This window comes from Halichoeres trimaculatus, unplaced genomic scaffold, assembly GCF_033239565.1.
Source record: "Halichoeres trimaculatus isolate MK-OKI-2021-1 unplaced genomic scaffold, fHalTri1.1 fHalTri1_scaffold_15, whole genome shotgun sequence".
Classification (NCBI taxonomy): domain Eukaryota; kingdom Metazoa; phylum Chordata; class Actinopteri; order Labriformes; family Labridae; genus Halichoeres; species Halichoeres trimaculatus.
In genome coordinates, this window is record NW_027437193.1 from 20875830 (window position 1) to 20896425 (window position 20596).

Sequence of the window (20596 nt, forward strand, 5' to 3'; positions counted from 1 at the left end):
TATATTGTAAAGGAAATTATATTTTTGAAAAGTACCACACATAATTACACAACCTGATATGTATCAAGATTTCACGGGAAACATAAAACAAGAAGATTTCTTTAAAAAATAGATGATTGCTCTCATTCCGTGGCAGAGATTTTTACAAATGTCATTGTGCTACCAACTTACGCAGTTTCCAGGAACATGCGCGTTGTATCCGTAGTTTGTTAATTATTGTATAAAATTGTTGTTTCCTAAAAGCAAGCAATTGTGTCCTAGAATCAAGCTATTTAGAGAGGCGAAACTTTTAAAACACCATTGAAACTCATTGTGTTGCATAATCACTGTCGCTCTTGAACACAACTTCATAAAGGCTGTTCGAATCCCTCAGTGGCAGCGCCAGTGGTAAGCGCTACGAAAACCCAAACAAACACAAATAGCGTAATATAAAAGAAGTGGATAGTGGCGAAAAAGTGGAATTTCGCACACGAGTGGAGATCAAACATAAATTTTGTTATCCTGTGAGGAGTCTGTGTGGCGCAGGAGAAGGTAACGGCTGCACTGTTTCGTCATGAAACACTCAGAGTTAGCTCGATAGCTGTTAGCAGGCTGATGAATGTGTGCTGCCGCTGCTAAGGTAGCCATTTTGAAACTGTGTGTTCCAACGAAGCCAGGTCTGTTTACCTTTACTGTATGTTCGTGACAGCTGCTCAAAAACATAGGTTGACACACCGTAAGTATATAGGCCACGATATTACTCTGCTAAACTCCTTAACTGCAGTAATTAGTAGGAACTACCTAACAGTTTTCATGGACTCGCTGAGAGCCTGGGCAACGATAGCTGCCAGCTAACAGTTGCTATGCTAATGTTAACCTTAGTGAACTAATCAGAGTTACATAGCTGTAGAGTTAGGTCAGATCTGATAACATTTTTACTTATCTATTAACACCGATAAGTTAGCCAGCACCACAGCTGCTGTATGTGATCAGTTATATCGTTGCAGCTAAAGTTAATCCATAACATGGCTCAGCTAGTTAGCATGGTGAAACGTGCATGTATCGTAACTGTGTTGTGTTGTTCTGCTGCAGAGCTTGATGATTCTCCACAGTACGTGATAGTGTAAAAGTGGATAATTTGCTTCATTTCAATTTTAGTGCGTTGTTTATATGTTTTTGTGGGACGTTCCGCCGTAGCGCAAATATCTGCACTTCCGATTGTGTCCCGTGTCCGTGGTAAACTCATTGATGTTGATGTGTTATGTAATAGTTCAGTGGGAATACGTTATCAAGACGATGTTGGCAGTGAGTTTGTGCATATACAGAATAGTTTCATTTAAGGGCCAGAGCAGTATGTTAAAGTCATGTGCAGACCCTCCAAATCCCTTGTGGTAATTTCAACCTGCATTTTTACTTACGGTAGCAGGCCTTTGTAGATGCAGGGTGCTGAGGAAGAAAGCGTCCAGGTTATTTTTATACTGTCATAAATATTTCACTTACCAAAGCCGACACAATTTTATCAAAGAAACTACTTTAGGCATGAAGTGACTCCTAGATCACTGAGTCATGGTTATTCACTGATACATCCTAAAATGTATTTGAAGTGACAGACAGACTCTTTCAAGACATTGGTTGTCTTCCTCTAGAAGCTTTTTGGGGTTTATTAAAGGTGCTGAGTCCAGAAGGAGTGCCTTTACTAAAATATATATATATAATGTACAGTTAAATATCTGTAGGCATCTTAAAATAGTTTTCCAGTATTACATCTTGGTGATAAAACTTTTAGACATGCATTAAATCAACTCAATCTGTGAGTTTGTGTTGCTGTTACATTTGAATATGCTAAACAGAGGTGTTCTTTTCTGATGTATTTTCAGTTCTTTGGTTTTACGTTTATCATAGAAGTACATTACAGTATTATTCAATATCATCTAAACCATGTAGCTATACCAACAGTTTGACTTCTTTTTGTAATATTGGATTCTTTGTAGTAGTATTGTAACAAAAAATCCATATCAGCTCAGGCATGTGTGTAGTTTTGAACCTGAAGCTTTGTAAGAAGCACTAATGCTGTGTCTGTTTACTGCAGGTCCAGTCTGTTCCTGTGTGGATCCTTGTGAACACTCAGAGAGAAAGCGAGCTGAACACAAAGTTCCTGTGTGAAGGAAGAAAAACTCGGTCAAGAACTCGAGGAAGGGACAGACCCATTACACTTTGTGGACTCGTGGTATTTTTCAGCGTGCTTTTTCTACAAGGGAAAATCGTGAGGACATCGTGAGGATATCTGATTAAAATTTTTGGATCACATGATGCGATGACCTTTTGACATATGGGAGATTTTTGTTTAGTGTTTGAGCTTGCATATCTATGAAACCAGAGCACTACAGTAAATCTGCCTCCAAATTGCAGATAATTAAATTGGCATCTTACAAATGTGATACCATCACTTATTCACATACAGACGGCTTTATAATGCATCCCACAGCAGCTTCCCTGTTTCACTAACCCAAACTGAAAATGATGGCAATGTAACCTAGAGTTTCACTTTCTTTATTGTCATGTGACTTTGAACCTTTGAGCATTATTTTTTTCCAGTCCCAGACAGTCTTCTTGGTCAGTTTAATGAGGTGAGCTGTGGTTTCCAGAGACCTCTATCGCCGTTAAAAGACTGTCTCTGAACTCATTTTTTTTCTGCATGCGCTACAGTTGATCTTAAAATGATTCGGTAAAAGGTTTGACGTAAAAGCAAACTGGCACGCTGTGTGGCAGGACAACACCTGTGTCTCTCCCCTTCCATCTGTTGTCAAAGTGGAACTGCTACACAAACTGCTGTTTGATCCCAGGAAACACAACTATTGCTCCAGACTGCTTCCTTGCGTTAAATAATAAGATCCATTCAATCCCACACAAGTTCATTTGCCAATCAGCATCAAGTCCAATCAGATTTTGAGTCTTGCTCTTGACAAAAGAGCAAATGGTCCAGATAAACTTGTGAAGGATTCAATCTACCCAGGCTGGAAACTGCAGCACTCGGAATTCATCAGAGACGTGACCGACACACAAGCTGCTTCAGAATCTGGTTCAAGGAGGATAATCGTCCCCCTCATAGACCTCTACACTTCTGCTGGCAAAAAATCTACTTCCTGCTCGGCCAGTTTTTCTGGATTGCCATTCCAGATCATTCCGGGAACCTTTTGACCCATCTCCCAGTGTTCCACCCTGGACGAAGGGATCTGCCTCTGTGGAAAAGGGCTGTGCTGTCCTGGCGGAGGTGAAGAGGGGGTTGTGGGTGTGCTGCTCCCCGTCTGTCCGTGCACACCGTCTCTGATCAGTGCCAACAGGCCTGAGGAAGCGAGCCGAGCCGGACTGAGAGAGGAGGCAGAGGACTTCAGAGCCACAGACTCTGGGGTAATGATGAAGTTGCACTAAACTCTCAGTCACAAACATGTACCTGTGCTCTCTGTGGGGGATCTCTAAAACAGTTATGCATGGAAAATTTCGATGAGCAGATTTTAACCATCAGTGTTTATCATGTGATTATTGTGAAAACTGAGGAGCAAATGAAACGTTTAAGCTGCTAGAAGGATTGAAAGCATCGACTCTTTGATGAGGTCTGAAGTTGGTACTCTTATTAGACAGCCACTTGCTGATGAGGCTGCATGATTTTCTTGAACAAGCTGCATCATTCAGAATATCTTTAATGGTACGGAGCCCACACACTGCACCTCATCCTCTGTAACACAAGTTCAGTTTGTAATTAATAGCCATTAACTTAATTGCTTTTGTCTGGTCCATTACTGTAAGTGATAGCAGCTTGTGTTCATTTACCACCTCGTCCATATAATAAGATAAATCAAGCTTTAGAAGAGTCGCGCACACACACACACACACACACACGCTCAATCACACACACGTCTTGAAAATAATGCTTGCAATATGTGCAAAAGATGTTTTGCATCCAGGCTGTCACCCAGTTATCAGCTGCAGTGAGCCAAGCTTTGTTGTTTTCTGCTAAGAATAGGAATCCTTTCTGGCTCCTTTCTGGGAATTTCAAAATGATTGCAGGAAGACAAAAGAGTTTGCAGAGACTGTATTGAGTTGAATATACATTTTCAAAAAAAGGAATCAGAAGAAATGTCAGGAGTGTATGATGTTAAATTGTAGTATCTGAGGTTTTAACAGCTCCCCTCTCGTGTCTGTGTCTCTTGCTAGATCCTGGCCATGAGGTTTGATGCCTCGATCCACTGACCGGAAACACTGGACCTAAATGGCGCAGCATGACTTTGTCCCTGCCTGGCTTAACTTCTCCACGCCCCAGCCTGCCAAGGTATGTGTGGGTGGGTGTGTGGGTATGCATCATAACTCTGAGTGTGGGTTGATGAGCGTGCTGGAAATTAGGATTAATAAGGGGAGAGCTTGAAATACGGTATGTATCAGGGCAGTTGCACTTTTGTCCGTGTGTGTGTGTGTGTTGCCTCAGGGACTGACGGTGCAGTCAGTACATGCTTTAGCAAAGACTCAAAGACAATATTTTAAGGATAAAACCCCAGTTGGGATCCATTATTGTGTTTTATAAGCTGTTCAGAGATGTATCATTATGTTTCTGAAGTTTGTCTATTTCAGACACATATTTTGTTTTCACAATACTTTCACTGTGGTTATATCCAAAAAATGGTTTGCGTATGCTTTCGATTCTATTAGGCGGTTAATGGAGATATCAAAATAAAATGAAGAGCAAGCCCCTGGATGAGAGGAAAGAGACAATTCAGAATCATTTATGCTGATCAGACAGATAAAATCTGAGCTCTTAGGTTTGATACTTAAGGTTATTTGCAAATCTGAACAAATCTCTTCTTTTGGGGAAATAACAGCTACAAAAGTGTCACCATCTTGAACGAAACTACAGATGAGACAAACTTCTCAGAGTCAATGCAGAAGTAGAAACGTGCGATTCTCTCATGTATGAACAGTGTCACAATCCCCCATCTTAAATCTTATAAACAAGGAATATTAACAGTTAATCGAGTCTCAGGTAACTGGTAGTTAAGAATTTGCTAGAGCATGTTCTTTAAAAGAAATCTGTGAGGTAACAGTAAACAATGTGAGATCTCATATTACATTCAGCCATCAAGCATTTGAAATCTGCTCCAATGCTAACAAGCCGACTCTTCGTTAGCTCTCGATACACAATGCCAACCAAAAACGACACAGAGGTGAAGAACTTCTTCCAGGACGTAACCCGTCTTTGAATCTAAAGCTGACTGAGTGGTGGAAACTTTGTACATAGAAATTTTTCAGACTGGCAAATGTGACAGGCCAGGATCTGTACATCAGCTACTTCTGAGTCTGTGTTTTTTACTTTAAGCTTCTCTCAAACTCAGAAAATGTGTCTGTGGAAACTGTTTTCATGAGCCAACTGTGCACTGTGTTTGTACACCTCTGGGTTTCCTGTGGATTTGCAGCACATGAATAATGTTGGACGGAGGAAAATATAATGTTAAAAGAAAAAGCAATAGAGAAAAAAATCTTAAATTAGGAGTTGATGAATAATGGTCTTTAGAAGCAATACCTACGCTAGACTGTTCAAATGTTATATACATGATGCTGGATGAAAATCTGTGTTGCCTCTTTTTAGGTCCATGTTTGAACCTGGTTACCTCCGCCGATGAGGTGCTTTTTTTGAAAGACTTGGTCTGTGAACAACATAACTCATAAAGTTACAAACGGATCTTGATGAAATTTAAGGAAATGATCAAAATGGGATAAGGAAGAAGTGATTAAATTTTGAAGGTGATCCTGATCACCGTCTGGATCCAGGATTTTCTTAAAGGATTCTTTATCATTGTGATATAGGGCTGGTTTCACCATATGTGTTTATAACTCAATGATAAATGGTTGGATTGCTTTGCAAAACAATACAAGTCAAGGTCACCATCATTTCTGACAGATGTAAAAGTACAATCCAGCTCCTGGCAATATTCTGGATCCTAAGATCCAGAATATGAAATATGTACTCGGTCATCATCATTTTCAACACTGTCAGGAAAAAAATTATCGTACAAACCTGCAGCTTACACCAAAATGTAGCAGACAGTCTGCTGAAAGGAAGTATAACATTAAAGTAGGACTAAAGTGTTGTGTGACAATCACAATATGCTTGGTGGAGGTCTGCGCTCTCTGAGTGCTTTTCTTGTTTTAAGATCTATTCTGTTTAGTACTGAAACAGGTCACAGTTGGACTGTGATCTGGTCCAACCATCCCCACGGCGGACCCTGTGTTTCTATGGATTGATGAAAACTAATCATCACCTTTACAATAATCATTACAATGACGTGTTGTGACTTGCCCTTCCTGCTTCCCTTGAATTACCTCCACCCCAGATCAATACAGGAAGGGGAAAGATAACCGTCCCTCTTTTATTTGTCCCTCTGAGTGTGTGACTGAGCGAGAGGAGGTGAAGTTCAGTACTTTTATTAGTGAAGTTAGAAGAGACGTGGTTGTCGCTGTGAGCTTCTTCAGAAAACTGGTGATGGCAACGCCTGCACATTGTGGTTTATGAAGACAATCACCAACATAGAATACACACCTGTGGTGATGGCTTATGATCCAATCATTCAGGGTGGCTGTTAATGCCAGGTGTAAACAAAACCTTTCCTGTTTTTTTCAGCTGTTAAGTGACTATGGATTAAATTTATGCATTGATGTTAAAGCTAGCCAGCTGGCCAACACTCCAGCACTCCACTAAAACAGCTAGTTTTAATGTCCGTCATTAAATCATGTTTATAAATGTTTAATCAAGATGAAAGCACGGAGGCAGTGCAGTTTTTTTGACAGTGACTTGATGACGTTTTAATGGACAAGAGATCTAAATCTGCTCTGCTCTTTTTTATCCATGTAGTGTCCGTCATTTGTAATGGAATAGTACAGTAAATCTTATTGAGTTTGGTTATCACTCAGTTGTTAAGTTTGAACATTTTTGTGGCAAGCCAGCAGAATCTGTCTTTACTAAACTTAAAAATATTTGAAATTTTAACTATTGCTCTGTTGTTACCTCCGCCAAGGAGGTTATGTTTTAGGGAAAGTTTGTCTGTTTGTTTGTCTGTGAACAACACAACTCAAAAAGTAACGAGTAGATCTTGATGAAATTTTCAGGAAATGTTAAAAATGAGATAAGAAAAAATTCATCAAATTTTGGTGGCCATCCAGATCACCGTCTGGATCCAGGACTTTTCTCAAAAGATTCTGTATCATTGTGAGATAAGGTGAGTTTTCACCATATGTGTCTATAACTCCACCATAAATGGATTGGTGTGCAAAACAATACAAGACAAGGTCACAATAATTTCTGACGGATGTTAAAGTATGATCCAGATCATCCAGCTGACAATGTCTAAACCTTGGTTTGTCTGGAAAATTGAACCTGTGACTCTAATATTACATAAAAATCTGATTTAACTTAGGTAGAATGTCTGATATGAGAGTTTTCTCCGTTGTTTTCATGAAGCATGAAGCAATATTACTGTTGTCACATGAAATGAATTTCTTACATCTCAAAATATTTCAGCCAAGTGAGGATTTATTAAAGGCTGCTCATCTTGTCTGTTGTGTTATCCCTGCTGCACATGCTTGTTTGGGAAGCAACGCTGAAAGGCTTTATTTTCTGACTAGCCGAGCTGGCTCTTGTATCGCTCTCTTGATTTCTAGAAGGATATTAACCAAGTATTGTTTGAAATACTAAAAGATATTTTTCCTTTTAACAGGAGTAAAATCTTTCTGTAGCTGCAAGCTGTGTAAATATCACGACCTGTTCTGAAGTCGTCTTAAGACTGACAAAGCGCAACTCACAGAGGCAACACCAGAGTTATTTTAATTACAGGGGATATTTTGGGATGTGGCTGCAATTTAGAGATCTGAAAACTCGTGGATCTGCCACATTAGGTTCAGATTAAACAATCTGTGAAAGCATAAATATAGAGATCCAAACCATTCAAAGACATCCATACCACTGCCTCCTGGAAGAATGAAGGGCTGTGAACAGAGAGGTGTAGACGTTAGGTGAGAATGGGATTGATTTTCCTCCCGTCTTTCAGACCGTGTAGGGCTGGGAATGTATCCACAGCTCAGTGTAATCTGTGAGTCAGGAAGTTAAGTGGTCTGTCTGTGAAATGTAGAGTCGAGATGGAGGAATACACGCACAGTCACCGTCCTGCTGCTGACACATGACTTCTACTTAAAGTCATCTGTCCTCAGGGAGCAGACAGCATATAGAGCCGTTATAGAGTTATACCTTTCTCATTTTTATGCTGCATTTTGTCTGGGAAGTCCTGAAAAGTATTGGATATTGCTTTTCAGAGGAAAATATATCCGTATCTATATCGGTACTGGCCAATTTTGGTCATTTTTTTAACATATCGGTATCGACCAATATGTTATCGGTATCAGCTGATATTTACTCATTAGCTGCTGGCATTTTCAGAGCATCTTGAACAATCTATCAAGACCTAAATTATATTGTTTTTTATGATCATGTAAACACCAAAAACTACCAAAGAGGACACGAATCTCTTCTTTTATGTTTTTTTTTTAACAATATCGGTATTGGCCAAAATTTTCATTACGGTGCATCCCTACTGAGAACAACATCAAGTCTGATCTTTGAATCTCAGCTGTTGACGAGGTAGCGAGGTCGTCACATTTCAGTCAGTGTGGTTAAATGTAAAGCTGTGTCTTAAACGCAGAGCTTCACAGTTTTCTATTTTTGTCTCATTAGCTTCTGTTTCCTCATGCTTCTATCCTACAGCTCATCACATTTTTATTCTTTCACCATCCCTTTGTACTTTTATTCCCCAAAAATAGCTTCCCTTTAAGACAGATTCACTAGGAGCTATTTTGGGTTTCCGATGAATCAAAGAACTCCAAATATAGAGAGGATTTCTCATGATAAGTGTTGACGTAGAAGAAATATTTCATCAAAGGTCTAAAGGTCATGTCTGTTTTTCTTGTAGTTGTCTTGTCTTTGGTGTTGGTGATATTGCAGTCAGTTGTACCTCCACCATCCTAAAGTCACAGTTCTCCTCTCTGTCCTCCTCCAGTCCCCTGCTGCCAACCTTGAGAAACAAGGTGAGCCCCACCTCCACAGAGACGGCAGAACCGCTGTGAGCCGCCGCCGCCACAACTCCTCCGATGGCTTCTTCAACAACGGCTCCCTGCGCGCTCCAGCAGGTAAACCCCCGCAACAACTCCCACCTCACTGCTAAACTTCTGGGGACTCAGAATGTAGAAAACTGTCAACAAACTTTATGTAAACAGCTGAAGTTGTCTCCACCTACATGCACGACTAAAACCAAGAGAAGTACGGGTTAGTTGTCAGTCAAGTGCAGTTTGTGCAAGCAAACACAGTCCAGAGAAGCAGTCTAATCAGGAGGAATCAGTGTGGGTGTGCAGAAGCTTTAAATTCATCTTTTTATAAACCCTGTGTTGGTTTATTGAAGCTGTGCTTGGCAGCTTGAGTGGGACCTGCAGGAGTAAGCCAGATTCTGACTTTTTCTCCAGCTCTTTGGCAATGAGCTTGCTATTTTTAGCTTGTTGCTAGTTTTGACTTGTTGCTCAAACTTGCTTGCTCATGTGTTATGAGAGTGAGTTCATGGGCACAGTGCAAGCAGGTAAACGCACAGGTAAGTCACCCGATCTCAGTCTCCAATGAAAGGATCAGACGGACCAGTGACTGACCTGTAAACACCACAGCTGCTGGATTTGTTGTTTGGTCATAGTGTTTCAATAAGTGACTGAATAGAAAGAGAATTTCAAAAGCTTCATCATGATTAACCTTGAGGTGAAATGTCTGACACAGACTTTTCTCCTTGTGTCAACTATTGGTTTAATGGTTTAGAGGAGATTTAGTACCCTTTATGTTTACATTTAATGTCATGCAGACCAGCGATAAGTTAGACACAGATTACTAAATTAAGGTTTACTTGTTTACCGAAGAAGTTTTTTGCTGACATGGTTTGGCTCAGTTCTTGTTGTTGGATAAAAAATGAAATGGAAGTTTCTCAGATCCTATTGACCAACACCTCCCAATTTATCTTTAATGAAAGTTTTCTATTTGATTGGGGAATTGATATCCTCCTCAGTGTTTCACCTAGGTTTACAGCAATGGGAGGTGGTGACGTTGTCGGGGGTGCGCAAGTGTTGCATCTCCACATAGAGAGCACTGGGAATTGTTTCTTGTGGTGGTTTTTCCATCTCTCTGTCCTCTATACAGAATGAGCTTGTCTGTGTGTGCATGTAAATGTGCACGTTTGTGTTTCTGTGAACTTGTTGAAGTGGAACTTTGCCATGTGCAGAGAAATGTGAACGTGGCAATGTACAAATGACATCCCGCCATGTACATTAGATAAATAACATAAGGCTATTTAATCTGTTAAATTAAAAAAGAGTATCTCTGAATCACTTCTACTGTGATCTGGCGCTACATTAACTCGACTTCCAGGGAAGGGGCAGGTGTCTCTGTTGGAGGGGTGGGCAGCCCCCCCTATACAGTAGTAGGGAAAATACTGCTCCTCTTTGAAGAATAGAGGAATTGGTTTAGTGAGCCTGAAAATGATGTGAATCAGTCAAGATGTGGTGTGTGGGGTCCAAAAAATACAACAAATCTCCAGTGTTTGCCTTATGTTATTCATCTAATTTACATGATGGGGTGTCATTTGTACATTGTCCCAATGTGTTGACAGACGCAAAAACACATGCACGTATTCACACACACACAGACCACTTTAATCTGTATAGGGGACAGAGAGCTGGGAAACCACCACAAGAAACAATTCCCATTTCCCAATTTTCTTCTCTGTAGATTGGTAATTTCCAAGCCCATCTTTACAATATTCTTCTAGATTCAGTTTTATTTTTGACCTGCATCTTTTGTAAACTTTTTTCACCCTCTGTTTCATATCCCTGCATCTCTTTCTAGATTTAGCATTATTTGCCTATCCCTGCATCTTTTTATGAATTGAGACTAATTGGCCTATTCATGCATTTTTTTCTTCTAGATTTATAATTTTCAGCCGGTCTCTGCACTCTTTCTAGATTTAGCAGTTTTAGCCCATCCTACATTTTTTTTAAACCTAGCATTTTTAAGCCTATCCCTGCATCTTTTTTTAGATTTACTTTCTGTCCCCACTAACCCTACGTTTTTGAGGTTTAGTATTCTAAGCCAATCCCAACATCTCTTCTGCAGACTGGTCAATCATACTCCTTCTGACAAAGGTGTGGACATGGACATTAACATCACTCTTTTATACTCACAGTGAACCACATCAATCCTTTGTGATCTGCAGTGTTGTATTAACACCTGAGGGTATGGTTGGTTATAAAACCTTTGATGCTGTACAAGCAAATTGTTTTGATAAACAATCCTTTAGCTTCTGGATGGAACAAAGGAACAAGGGTTGAATGATTAACTAATCAGTTAATTTGTTATCTGATAAGCTAACTACGCCTGCAGGAAACATGTAGGCAGACTATAGAAGTTTAGATAGTGTTACAAATGATGCATGTTGATTTATAATGTAGTCACTGAAGAGTTTGATTTGAAGATACCAAATAGATTCTCGTCAAGTATCTGGATTGGACCGGTCTCAATGAAATAACTCTTCAATCACTGTGAGGAGAGGATGAATGCAAGGCGTGAGTCACACAGCCAGTCCGGTCAAGTGATTGTAATGACTATTTGTTGTGTTCAGCAGAGCAAATCTCCAGTGGGACTGTTCAGGTTGTTGTAGCACACAAGGACATTAGTGAGGTCACCTGCAAATTTCATCAGTGAAGCCAAAGGTGTTGTTCTTAAGGCACGCTAAGAGTATGTTCTGCAAGTTTAACAGAGCTGATTCTTTTCTTCTTAGTCCTTCTTAAACTAAGAGGGATGCTTATTGTTTGTGTGTCTCTGGGTTTTGCTGCTCTTCTGTATGAGTGGTCTCATCCAAGTGATCAGCTGGAGTACATTCAGGTGCAGACAAAGAGATAATCTCAGGTTAGAGCACTTCGACAAGTCTTCTATCTGTTTAATTCTGCAGTCCGTGAGGTGTCTTGTCCTTTGACTTCATCTCTCTAACGGTGAATTTTAGAAAGCAGGGGCAGATTCACCTGTCTCCACATTCTGTTTTTCATGTTGAAAAACAGAACTAGAACAAACTTGTTTCTGTCGTCTGCTTTGTGATGGTTTAGACGCTGTTTTCATGTGTTATTTATTTTAGGAGCTTACAAAGTTTCAGGTTGAAGGTTGTGTTTCCCTGATGAGAATTCTTATTCAGGTTCCTGGTAGGGATGCACGATATTGGATTTTTGACGATATCCGATATGCCGATATATCGAAACCCCTTTTGGCCGATACTGATACCAATAATCACAAGTTTTTTTTTTTTTTTTCACTGTAAAGAAAGCGTAGTCTGTCCTGTACTGGAATTTATATGTTACTCTTATTGTGACGGTCTTATTTGTTTAAGAAACACACATAAAACAAGACAAAAAACATTTCATTTTACCATAAATAAGAAATGTATTATTTTTTCAAACTCAAGACATTCAGTATTGAAATATAGAAAAATAATTTCTTTAGATCATATGAAATTTAAATGTACAATGCATTTTTAAACAAAACCAAGTTGCATTTGATTATTTTAGAGCTACTGTAACAACCTGGTGACAGACACAGAGCTCTGCAGTGCAAATAAATGAAGTGCTACATTTTATTTAAGGAGCTTATTTTTCAGATGGAAAATAAAAATAATCCTAACTGAATAGCACCTTATCGGCTGTGTCTATCGGCAGAAATGATCATATCTGCCGATACCGATAAACGTGTTTTTAAGCTTTTATCAGTGGATACCGATATTGTGCCGATGATATCGTGCATCCCTAGTTCCTGGCTTATGTTCCTAAAGTGTTCAAGAAATATGAAAAGGCAGCAATTCTGGATTCCAAATGAAAAGTTTTCATGAAAAGTTTATTTAGCTCAAATCACAACAAAAAACATTTATGTGTCTAGAAAACATTGGCTTCAGTATGTGCCACTTCAAATTCAGTTCTGCTCTGACATAAAACAAGGCAGATTCACTCCCTTGAACAAACCAGACAGACTACGTCACAAAAGATAAGAGGAGCTTCACTCCTTGAAGAGGAGAGCAGTGTCTCTGAGGCCAAACAGAAACCCAGACTACAGTCAGTGAAAGATTCTTACACCTGGTATCTCTTCATTGATTGATAGCTGGGTAAATAGATTGATCTGAAACCCAGAGGACTTCAGATGAATTTGTCAAGTCTGTCTTCTTTATTCTAGATGACTCCTCTCTGATATAGTCTTCACCTTTGTTTTCCTCCAGGTGACGGCTGGCAGCAGCCCTCTCTGCTTCTGAGACATGACTCAGTGGACTCGGGGGTGGCCAAAGGAGGACACGGTGGGCTGGCGGGGGGCTCCTGTTGGAAGGAAACACCCAGTTGGCACGGAGCTCCACGGGGAGCCCAGGATGGCCACCACCACCAGGGACGCCACCCCAAACGGGTAGGTGGCGACAGGGACAGGCAGGTGGGGCACCGACAGCGCAACGGCAACTTTCATCCCCGCAAGGGCACCTCGTACCAGGACAAGTTCCCCAACGAGGAACGCAAGGACGGCAAGGACGACAAGCTCAAGTTTGTGGAGGAGGACTTTGTGAGTACAGTTCTCAGCTTAAACATAAGTGAGAGTTAGCAAGCAACTGTTGAGAAAGAGTAGATTCTTTATTTAAAAAAACTACACTGATTTGCATACATAGTGCCAGTTATTAGATATTTAAGCCTATTTTAGTGAGGTTTGCATCATTAATTTGTGTCAGAAATGTTCATCCTGCAACACAACAGTTTCCCACCAACTACCCATCAGCAGAACTCTAGACCCAGACTTTTGGATCTTTTAACTTGAAAAACAAGAATTTTGAAGGCTAAATGTTTTTATTTCTGTTTCTCTTCCAAGCCTTCCCTCAACCCTGAAACAACTGGAAAGCCGGGGACTCAGATGCGGGCAGTGGCTCCACATGCTGGAGTGTGGGGTGAGAGCTCATAGTGTAGACCGGACTAAAATCCTCAGGTAGAAATCTGGGCCTGGTGAAATGGTTTCTCATCCTCTGCTTTTTCTCGCTCATTATTTTTGCAGAAAACCCTCCGAGTGGCAAACAGATGGTGTCCAAAATGCTGGTGATCAAAAAGGTTTCCAAGGAGGACCCCAGCACAGCCTTCTCTGCGGGGTTCACTACTGCTGGCGCCTTGCCCACCAACGGCAGCAAAGCTCCTATCACAGGCTCCAGCGTCTACAAGAACCTGGTCCCAAAGCCTGCTGTGGCCCCCACCAAAGTACGACACACTCTGACACCTCAAACCATTTTATTATTATTATTATTATCAGACAGGAAACAAGCTTTTACACTCTGTGCGTCCTCTCCTGCAGAGCACCCAGTGGAAATCCGGTGGTAGAGAGATCACTAAGCCTGGTCTTCACATGCCGGGCCGAGATTCAGTCTTCACCAGCCCAGTCTCTGCAGCCAAACCCAGCACCCCCACCAGTGCACCACAGCACAACACCCCGAAAGAGGTGAGGATGGAGACAACGACATCACTTCGTGTTTAGGATCAAAACAGGCATTTAGGGATCTTCTTAACCAGACAGGAATATGTTTTCTCAAATATAGTTCACTCAGCTTTCGTCTGACGTGGAAAACTGCAGAGCAAGCGAACCGTTGAAGCAGTCTGAGCTAGACTCAGTTCTCATAGCCAAGTGTGTAGAGAGCCTCTCCCGGTGGAAGTAAATCACAGGTTTTATCTAAACATAGTAATTATGTGTCAGTGTGGTCGCAGAGTGAGAGACTTGCTCACATAAGCTCATGAAGTTTTCCTTTGCAGCAGAACGTGTGCTCTCTGCTCTCCCTGGTGTATTAAAATGCTGTAATCTAGGGTGGAAATACTGACATTTGATCCCAACAGTCTTCCTAAAACAGAGTTTTTTGCTTAGACTTTGTTCCACCTCCATGCCCAAGAAGTAACGACACCAGATCTGTTAACTTGTGTTGAAAAATTTGAGAGATATTAGATAGACGCGTTTAGAAAAAGACTTCTAGTAAGTCTCTTCTTCTCCTTCTCCTACCTGTCTCTCCTGCAGCACCCTTCTAGCACGACTCCTCCCATAGACATTGCCCCGTCGAGGCTGAAGCTGATGCGCCGTGGTCCAGATCGCAAGAGCGAGTTCCTGCGGGCTCTGAAGGACGAGGGGACCGGGGAGCTGACAACAAGCAGCAGCCCAGGAACATCAGGAGAGGTAGGCCGCTGCACGTCGACATCTAACACCTAAAGGCTAAGTTCAGTCAGATTTTTAAATAGCTTACAGCATCACTTCCAGGAAAATGCAAAAACAAAGAGAAGCTGTGTAATTCAGCTATTATAATGAACTAATAACAGAGATAGTTTAAAATAAACTGCTGGAAACAAGCATGTCAGTCCACACACCAGCAGAGACATGGCGTGAGGTGACCTAGAAATCTGAGTTGATTCATGTTGATTGTTTGACAGATTAACTGTTAGAGGAAAGCGATATATTTTAAAGCTGTTCTTCTTGCTGTGTGTTGTCTCAGGGTGAAAGCAGCACCCCAGAGCCCAAAGCTTACAGCGAGGAGGTCTGTCACGAGAACGGTCTGTCCTACTCCCTCAGTGACTCAGATACCGAACACCTGTCCAGCTCCCTGGAGGCAGAGCACCGGTACCAACACATCCTTATAGACAACACACACGTTTTCTTACTTACTCACACACACAGTGGGCTAAGCAGGAGTACTGTTGCTTTTCCAGGTTGCTGAAGGCCATGGGCTGGCAGGAGTACCCAGAAAATGATGACAACTTCCTGCCTCTGACAGAGGACGAGCTGAGGGAGTTCCAAACTAAAACTGAACAGGTGAGACAGGAATGTTATGAAAAAGACAGCCAGATTTTGAAGAAGTAGGGAAACAGTAATGTTATAAAAGTTACACTTTTTGCACTCTTAAATTCAGAATGTAAAATAATTAATGAGAATAATCACAAAGATCCTACAGACAAACAAAAAGTCAGCACATAGAAAACTTTGCAGTTCTGCAAACAATAAAATAAACAAAACTGTGAAAACACTTATGTAACTTCTTCATTTTCCAAAAGGATCAGAAAGATCTAAAACATATTGATTTAAAAAATATGACATACTGAAATTAATAAGTCCTATAACATGCAATGAACAATTAAATACCGTCATTATATAGTAATACTGGATTAAATAGATTAAATGTATTGACGGTAATAACCCCCTGAGATGAATAATTTCACTAACAAGGAGGTACTGCATAAATATGAGTAGCGGTTATAATTATTTAAATTAGTTTGTTATATCTCAAGTATATACACTTTTCTACACCTATGTATGCCTGCTAATATATACATATAGATATACAAAATATATATAGATATACACCCACATACACAAACTTACAAATATGTACAGTACACACACGCACACACACACACCTACCTTCATACATGTAAGTACATTTTTTGTATTCATACCACACACACATCACTGAAAGTAATAAAATGTGATGTTACACGTCTATATATTTCATGCTGATGATTTTTTTTTACATTGTATTGTTTTTAACTTTGTTTAACCAGGGTAGTCCTATTGAGGAAAAAAAATCTCATTTATAAGAGAGACCTGACCAAGACAGTCTGCAAAAAATTAAAATAGAATAAAATTTTCAAACCAGCAAAACAATAGCATTGTAAAAAACCTGCTTTAAGGTGTTTCACTTCAGATTTTAAAAATGTTCTGTGACACTAGCTCTTTAAATTTCCAATTTTCAATTCAATAAGTTCCAGGCCCAGGGTGCAGAAAACCAACAAGACCATTTCCTCATTTTGGAGCACACTAAAGCCCCGTTTCCAGCAAGCGGTTCAATTTGGTTCATCTCAGCATGGCACGCATTTTACGGCGTTTCCACTGACTTATCACGGGACAGATCCCCAGATAACTGAGACGAGCTGTCCCACTTTTTGGCACCCTTCCATAGGGGTGCCAGACTAAACCATTCCGATCACAAATGGTGGAGCAACACACTGCAGACCACTGATTGGTTGAAAGAATCGTCTTTTACTGTGCGACAGCGGCTGCATTTCTCCTGACAGCTCACAGACTTCCCTGAAACTAAGCTTGATTGCACTTTGTATCAAAGAGACACATTCCAATCACAGAGAGGACGAAATGCTGCATGTCTTCCATTGTTGCTCTTTGTTTACTATGTCACGTTTTTCTTCTTCATTGGATTTATTAGCAGGGTACACTGTGTCATGCTATTATTTAACAGATGCAGCTTTCGGCATCTGGCATAATCAGGCTTAACCGTACCAAATTGTGCCAAACCATACTGAATTGAACTGGACTGCTTGGTGGAAACGCGGCTTAACTATTGTCCTGCACTTTTCCATGTGTGTAATAAACAGACTGTGGCAGCAGACTAAGATTTGCCTTATTCATTGGCCTTATTAGCATGTAAAATTAATTTTATCAAAGGGTGCACTTTGAACATCTGATGCGCTCTGCAAGTTATTGACAACCTGTGCAAGGGTTGCTATCCAACCAGAAATCACTGCTGGATATATCCTGCCCTGTATTAGTTACATAAGTAGTAAATGAAAGTTGACCTAATACAAAGCCCTGAGGAACACCTTAATGGACTAAGATCATGTGAAAGCAAGAGACAACTTCTTCTGAGAGTCTTGTAATTCTCAAGTCTTTTTTAATACACCAGGGTCAACTGTGTCAAAATAGTTGAAAATCAAGAAACAGCTCAGAACAATGTTGCTTCTCATAATGTGCCCCACAGATTTTATTTTACCTGTGTGTTTGTATCTAGCTAGTAACTTGGTTAGAGATCAGTGAAGTGTATTAATAGGCCTATTGTTTTAAAGGCTATTCATTCCTTGACAGTACCGATTGGGATTTCTCGCTCATGTTCTTGTCATTTGTTTTCTTTGAGCAGCTGAAGAGGAACGGCATGCAGAGGAACGGGGTTCTTCCAAGGGCGCGGGGTGTCACCCTCCACTTCACCCCCTGGAGGAGTGTGGCGGAGGCAAACGTCGAGGAGGGCTCCGAGTCCGAAACCAGTAGCAGCAGCCAGACCTCTGACGATGACGACTGCATCAAATCCTAACGTGGCTTTACGGAACAAAAAAAATAAACAAACAACAACAACAGCCAACACAACATCACAGCAAGCAATCCCCTCTTCCTCTCTCATCTTTGTTTTTAGAGCACCATTTTGAATTTTCTTTTTATTTTGATTTTTTTGTTGTTGTCATTCTTGCACAAGGGAAAAACCAATCATATCCCAGTGAAGGGGGAGATTCCTGCTCCGCCAGACGTCGTTTTCCCTGCGTGTCCTCCTTCACTGCAGTCCCTGCCCTCTTTGACCTCCCTCTGACCCCTCACATCCCTCCTCCTCCTTTTTTTCTTCCTCGCTTTGTGGAACTGAAGTGTTCATCAAGAAAAGAAGGGCAATGAATGCACACTTGATTCTGCTTTAAACAGACTAACTCATTTCATTGATGATGCTGATGACACATTATTAATGATATTAATAAAATTGGTTCCTGACAAGCTGATATGTTTCAATATGAATCTGCCTACTGTGGTGTTTTTAGACTTTGTCTGTTGTCAGCACTTTATCATTTTCATTCAAATTAGATCATTTTCCGCTGAAAGGCTGAAATGTGTTTAGAAAGATCTTTTTATGTGTGATAAAAAAGTTTAGAAATGTCTGAAAAATATTTCTATCAAGATGAATCCACTCTTGCTAATATACCTACTGGGTGTTTTCTCTAAGTTGGAGCTGTAACAAAACATTAAGATCACCTGCCTCACCCAGTGCAGGTCCCCCTCTCATCCAATCAGAATCACTTCAGCCCTGATCTGAGGAGACTCCACTGGACCTCTGAAGGTGTGTTGTGGTTTGTGGCGCTGACACCCTGCAAGCAGATCATGTAAGTCCTGGAAGTTGTGTGGTGGGGTCTCTCTGGATCAGACTCAGCTGTCCAGCACATCATGCAGATGCTCAGTTTGGTTGAGATCTGGGATATTTGCAGATCATGTTCTTTTGTGGGTGTCAGGAGAACCCTGACGGGCCTGGAGTTACAAGACCCCACACACAGCTACAGTGATTCTCTATGAGCTCTGAGACCCCTTTACTTTTGAGCTACAGGTTCACAAGTTTCACACATCAGTCAACTCAAGCCACCCAGTTGACAGGTTTTCACTGGCAAGATCCCTTTCAGTGGGTACCGTCCATAGGCTGTCAAATGTACTGTACTGCCCCCTGCAGGCCACAAACAACCTCACATTTGCTGATGTGATCTGACTTAACAGTCTCATTTTGTTCTTCTAATTTCCCCCTTTTTACAAAAAAAAACCTTCAAACATAAATTTTTCTCTTGCTGCCTCTTGTTTTCCACTCACTAGTAGAAGCTGCTTTAGCTTAAGTAGTTCACACTTCACCTCTTCAGGTCATAACATTATGGCTGATAGATATGTAGGTAAACCCCCGACGAAGAACAAACCACATCTGCAAGGAGCTCTGCAAAGCTTTAATCCCACTGTTCTTCCGCTGTATTTCAGATTAAATGTTGATTTTCAAAAAAAAATCTGTCAACCACAGGGATCATGATAAACAAAGAGAGAAAAAAATCTACATCACATCTCAGCAGTTTGGTGTGATAACAGGAGCTCAGGTTTCGCTCCTGTGTCATCTTACATAAACTATAAAAGCAGATTTAACTACTCACTTGTGTCCTGCTCAGATTGCGATGAGACTTATAAGTTTAACAATTGTGAATTACTCCAGTCATGGTTTTTATTATTTTAATAGATTTGGAACCTTTTTATTCATCATGACAAGTAAGTCAAACAGCTCTGCTGTTTTTCTTTCAGTAACAGGTCAAAGCTTTCTGCTTCACATAACATGACCCTTTGACTCCAGCTATGTGAAGGTATGTTAAACCATGTGATGGTTATCACTGCAACCATGCATGAACCTTTGAAAACAGCATCAGTCCGCCGTGAATACATGCGAACAGGCTTCCAAGTTAGTCTGACTGATCGTTGCACTGAATAAAGTTTTGAACACAAACAGAGACTCCCTGCTTGGTACATAATGTTGCACCAGCTGTAGGAAGTTTTCTGGCATTTGCTTCATCCAATACAAGAGAAGATGTATCAAACAATTTTCAGTTAAAAATTTAACATTCTTTATTTCTTAATATAAGACTGAGAATTAGGTTTTGGTAATTTCAGACTTCTCTAACTTTGTAAACAAAAAATGATTAAGAATATATTTGAAATGACTGTATTATTGTTTTATGTTATTATAAATGTGTTTTAAATAAATCTACAAAACTAAGAGGAAATATGATCTAACTGTAAACCTCAGCAGCTGATGAGTAAAGACGCAAACTCAGGTTACAAGCTGCTTTTAGACACAGATCGGCCCTTTGTCACAGATCCAACATTTTAAGTCTGCAT

At 40.5% G+C, this 20596-nt stretch overlaps 1 protein-coding gene across 3 annotated transcripts; it reads left to right on the top strand.

Moving 5' to 3' along the window:
* Positions 1-320: 320 nt before the first annotated feature.
* On the top strand, positions 321-18301 carry gpbp1l1 (GC-rich promoter binding protein 1-like 1). Of its 3 annotated transcripts, none has more exons than XM_074689406.1 (12): positions 321-387; positions 2069-3387; positions 4192-4306; positions 9072-9201; positions 13356-13684; positions 13985-14060; positions 14165-14361; positions 14456-14599; positions 15164-15319; positions 15633-15757; positions 15847-15949; positions 18063-18301. In XM_074689406.1, exons 3-12 carry the CDS (start codon positions 4247-4249, stop codon positions 18231-18233), a joined length of 1491 nt encoding a protein of 496 aa, XP_074545507.1. In that variant the 5' UTR covers positions 321-387; positions 2069-3387; positions 4192-4246; the 3' UTR covers positions 18234-18301. The 3 variants fall into 3 exon arrangements, with proteins under 3 accessions (XP_074545507.1, XP_074545505.1, XP_074545506.1); XM_074689404.1 differs by having other exon boundaries at positions 346-531; XM_074689405.1 differs by lacking the exon at positions 321-387 and adding an exon at positions 585-715.
* The last annotated feature ends 2295 nt before the right edge of the window (positions 18302-20596 follow it).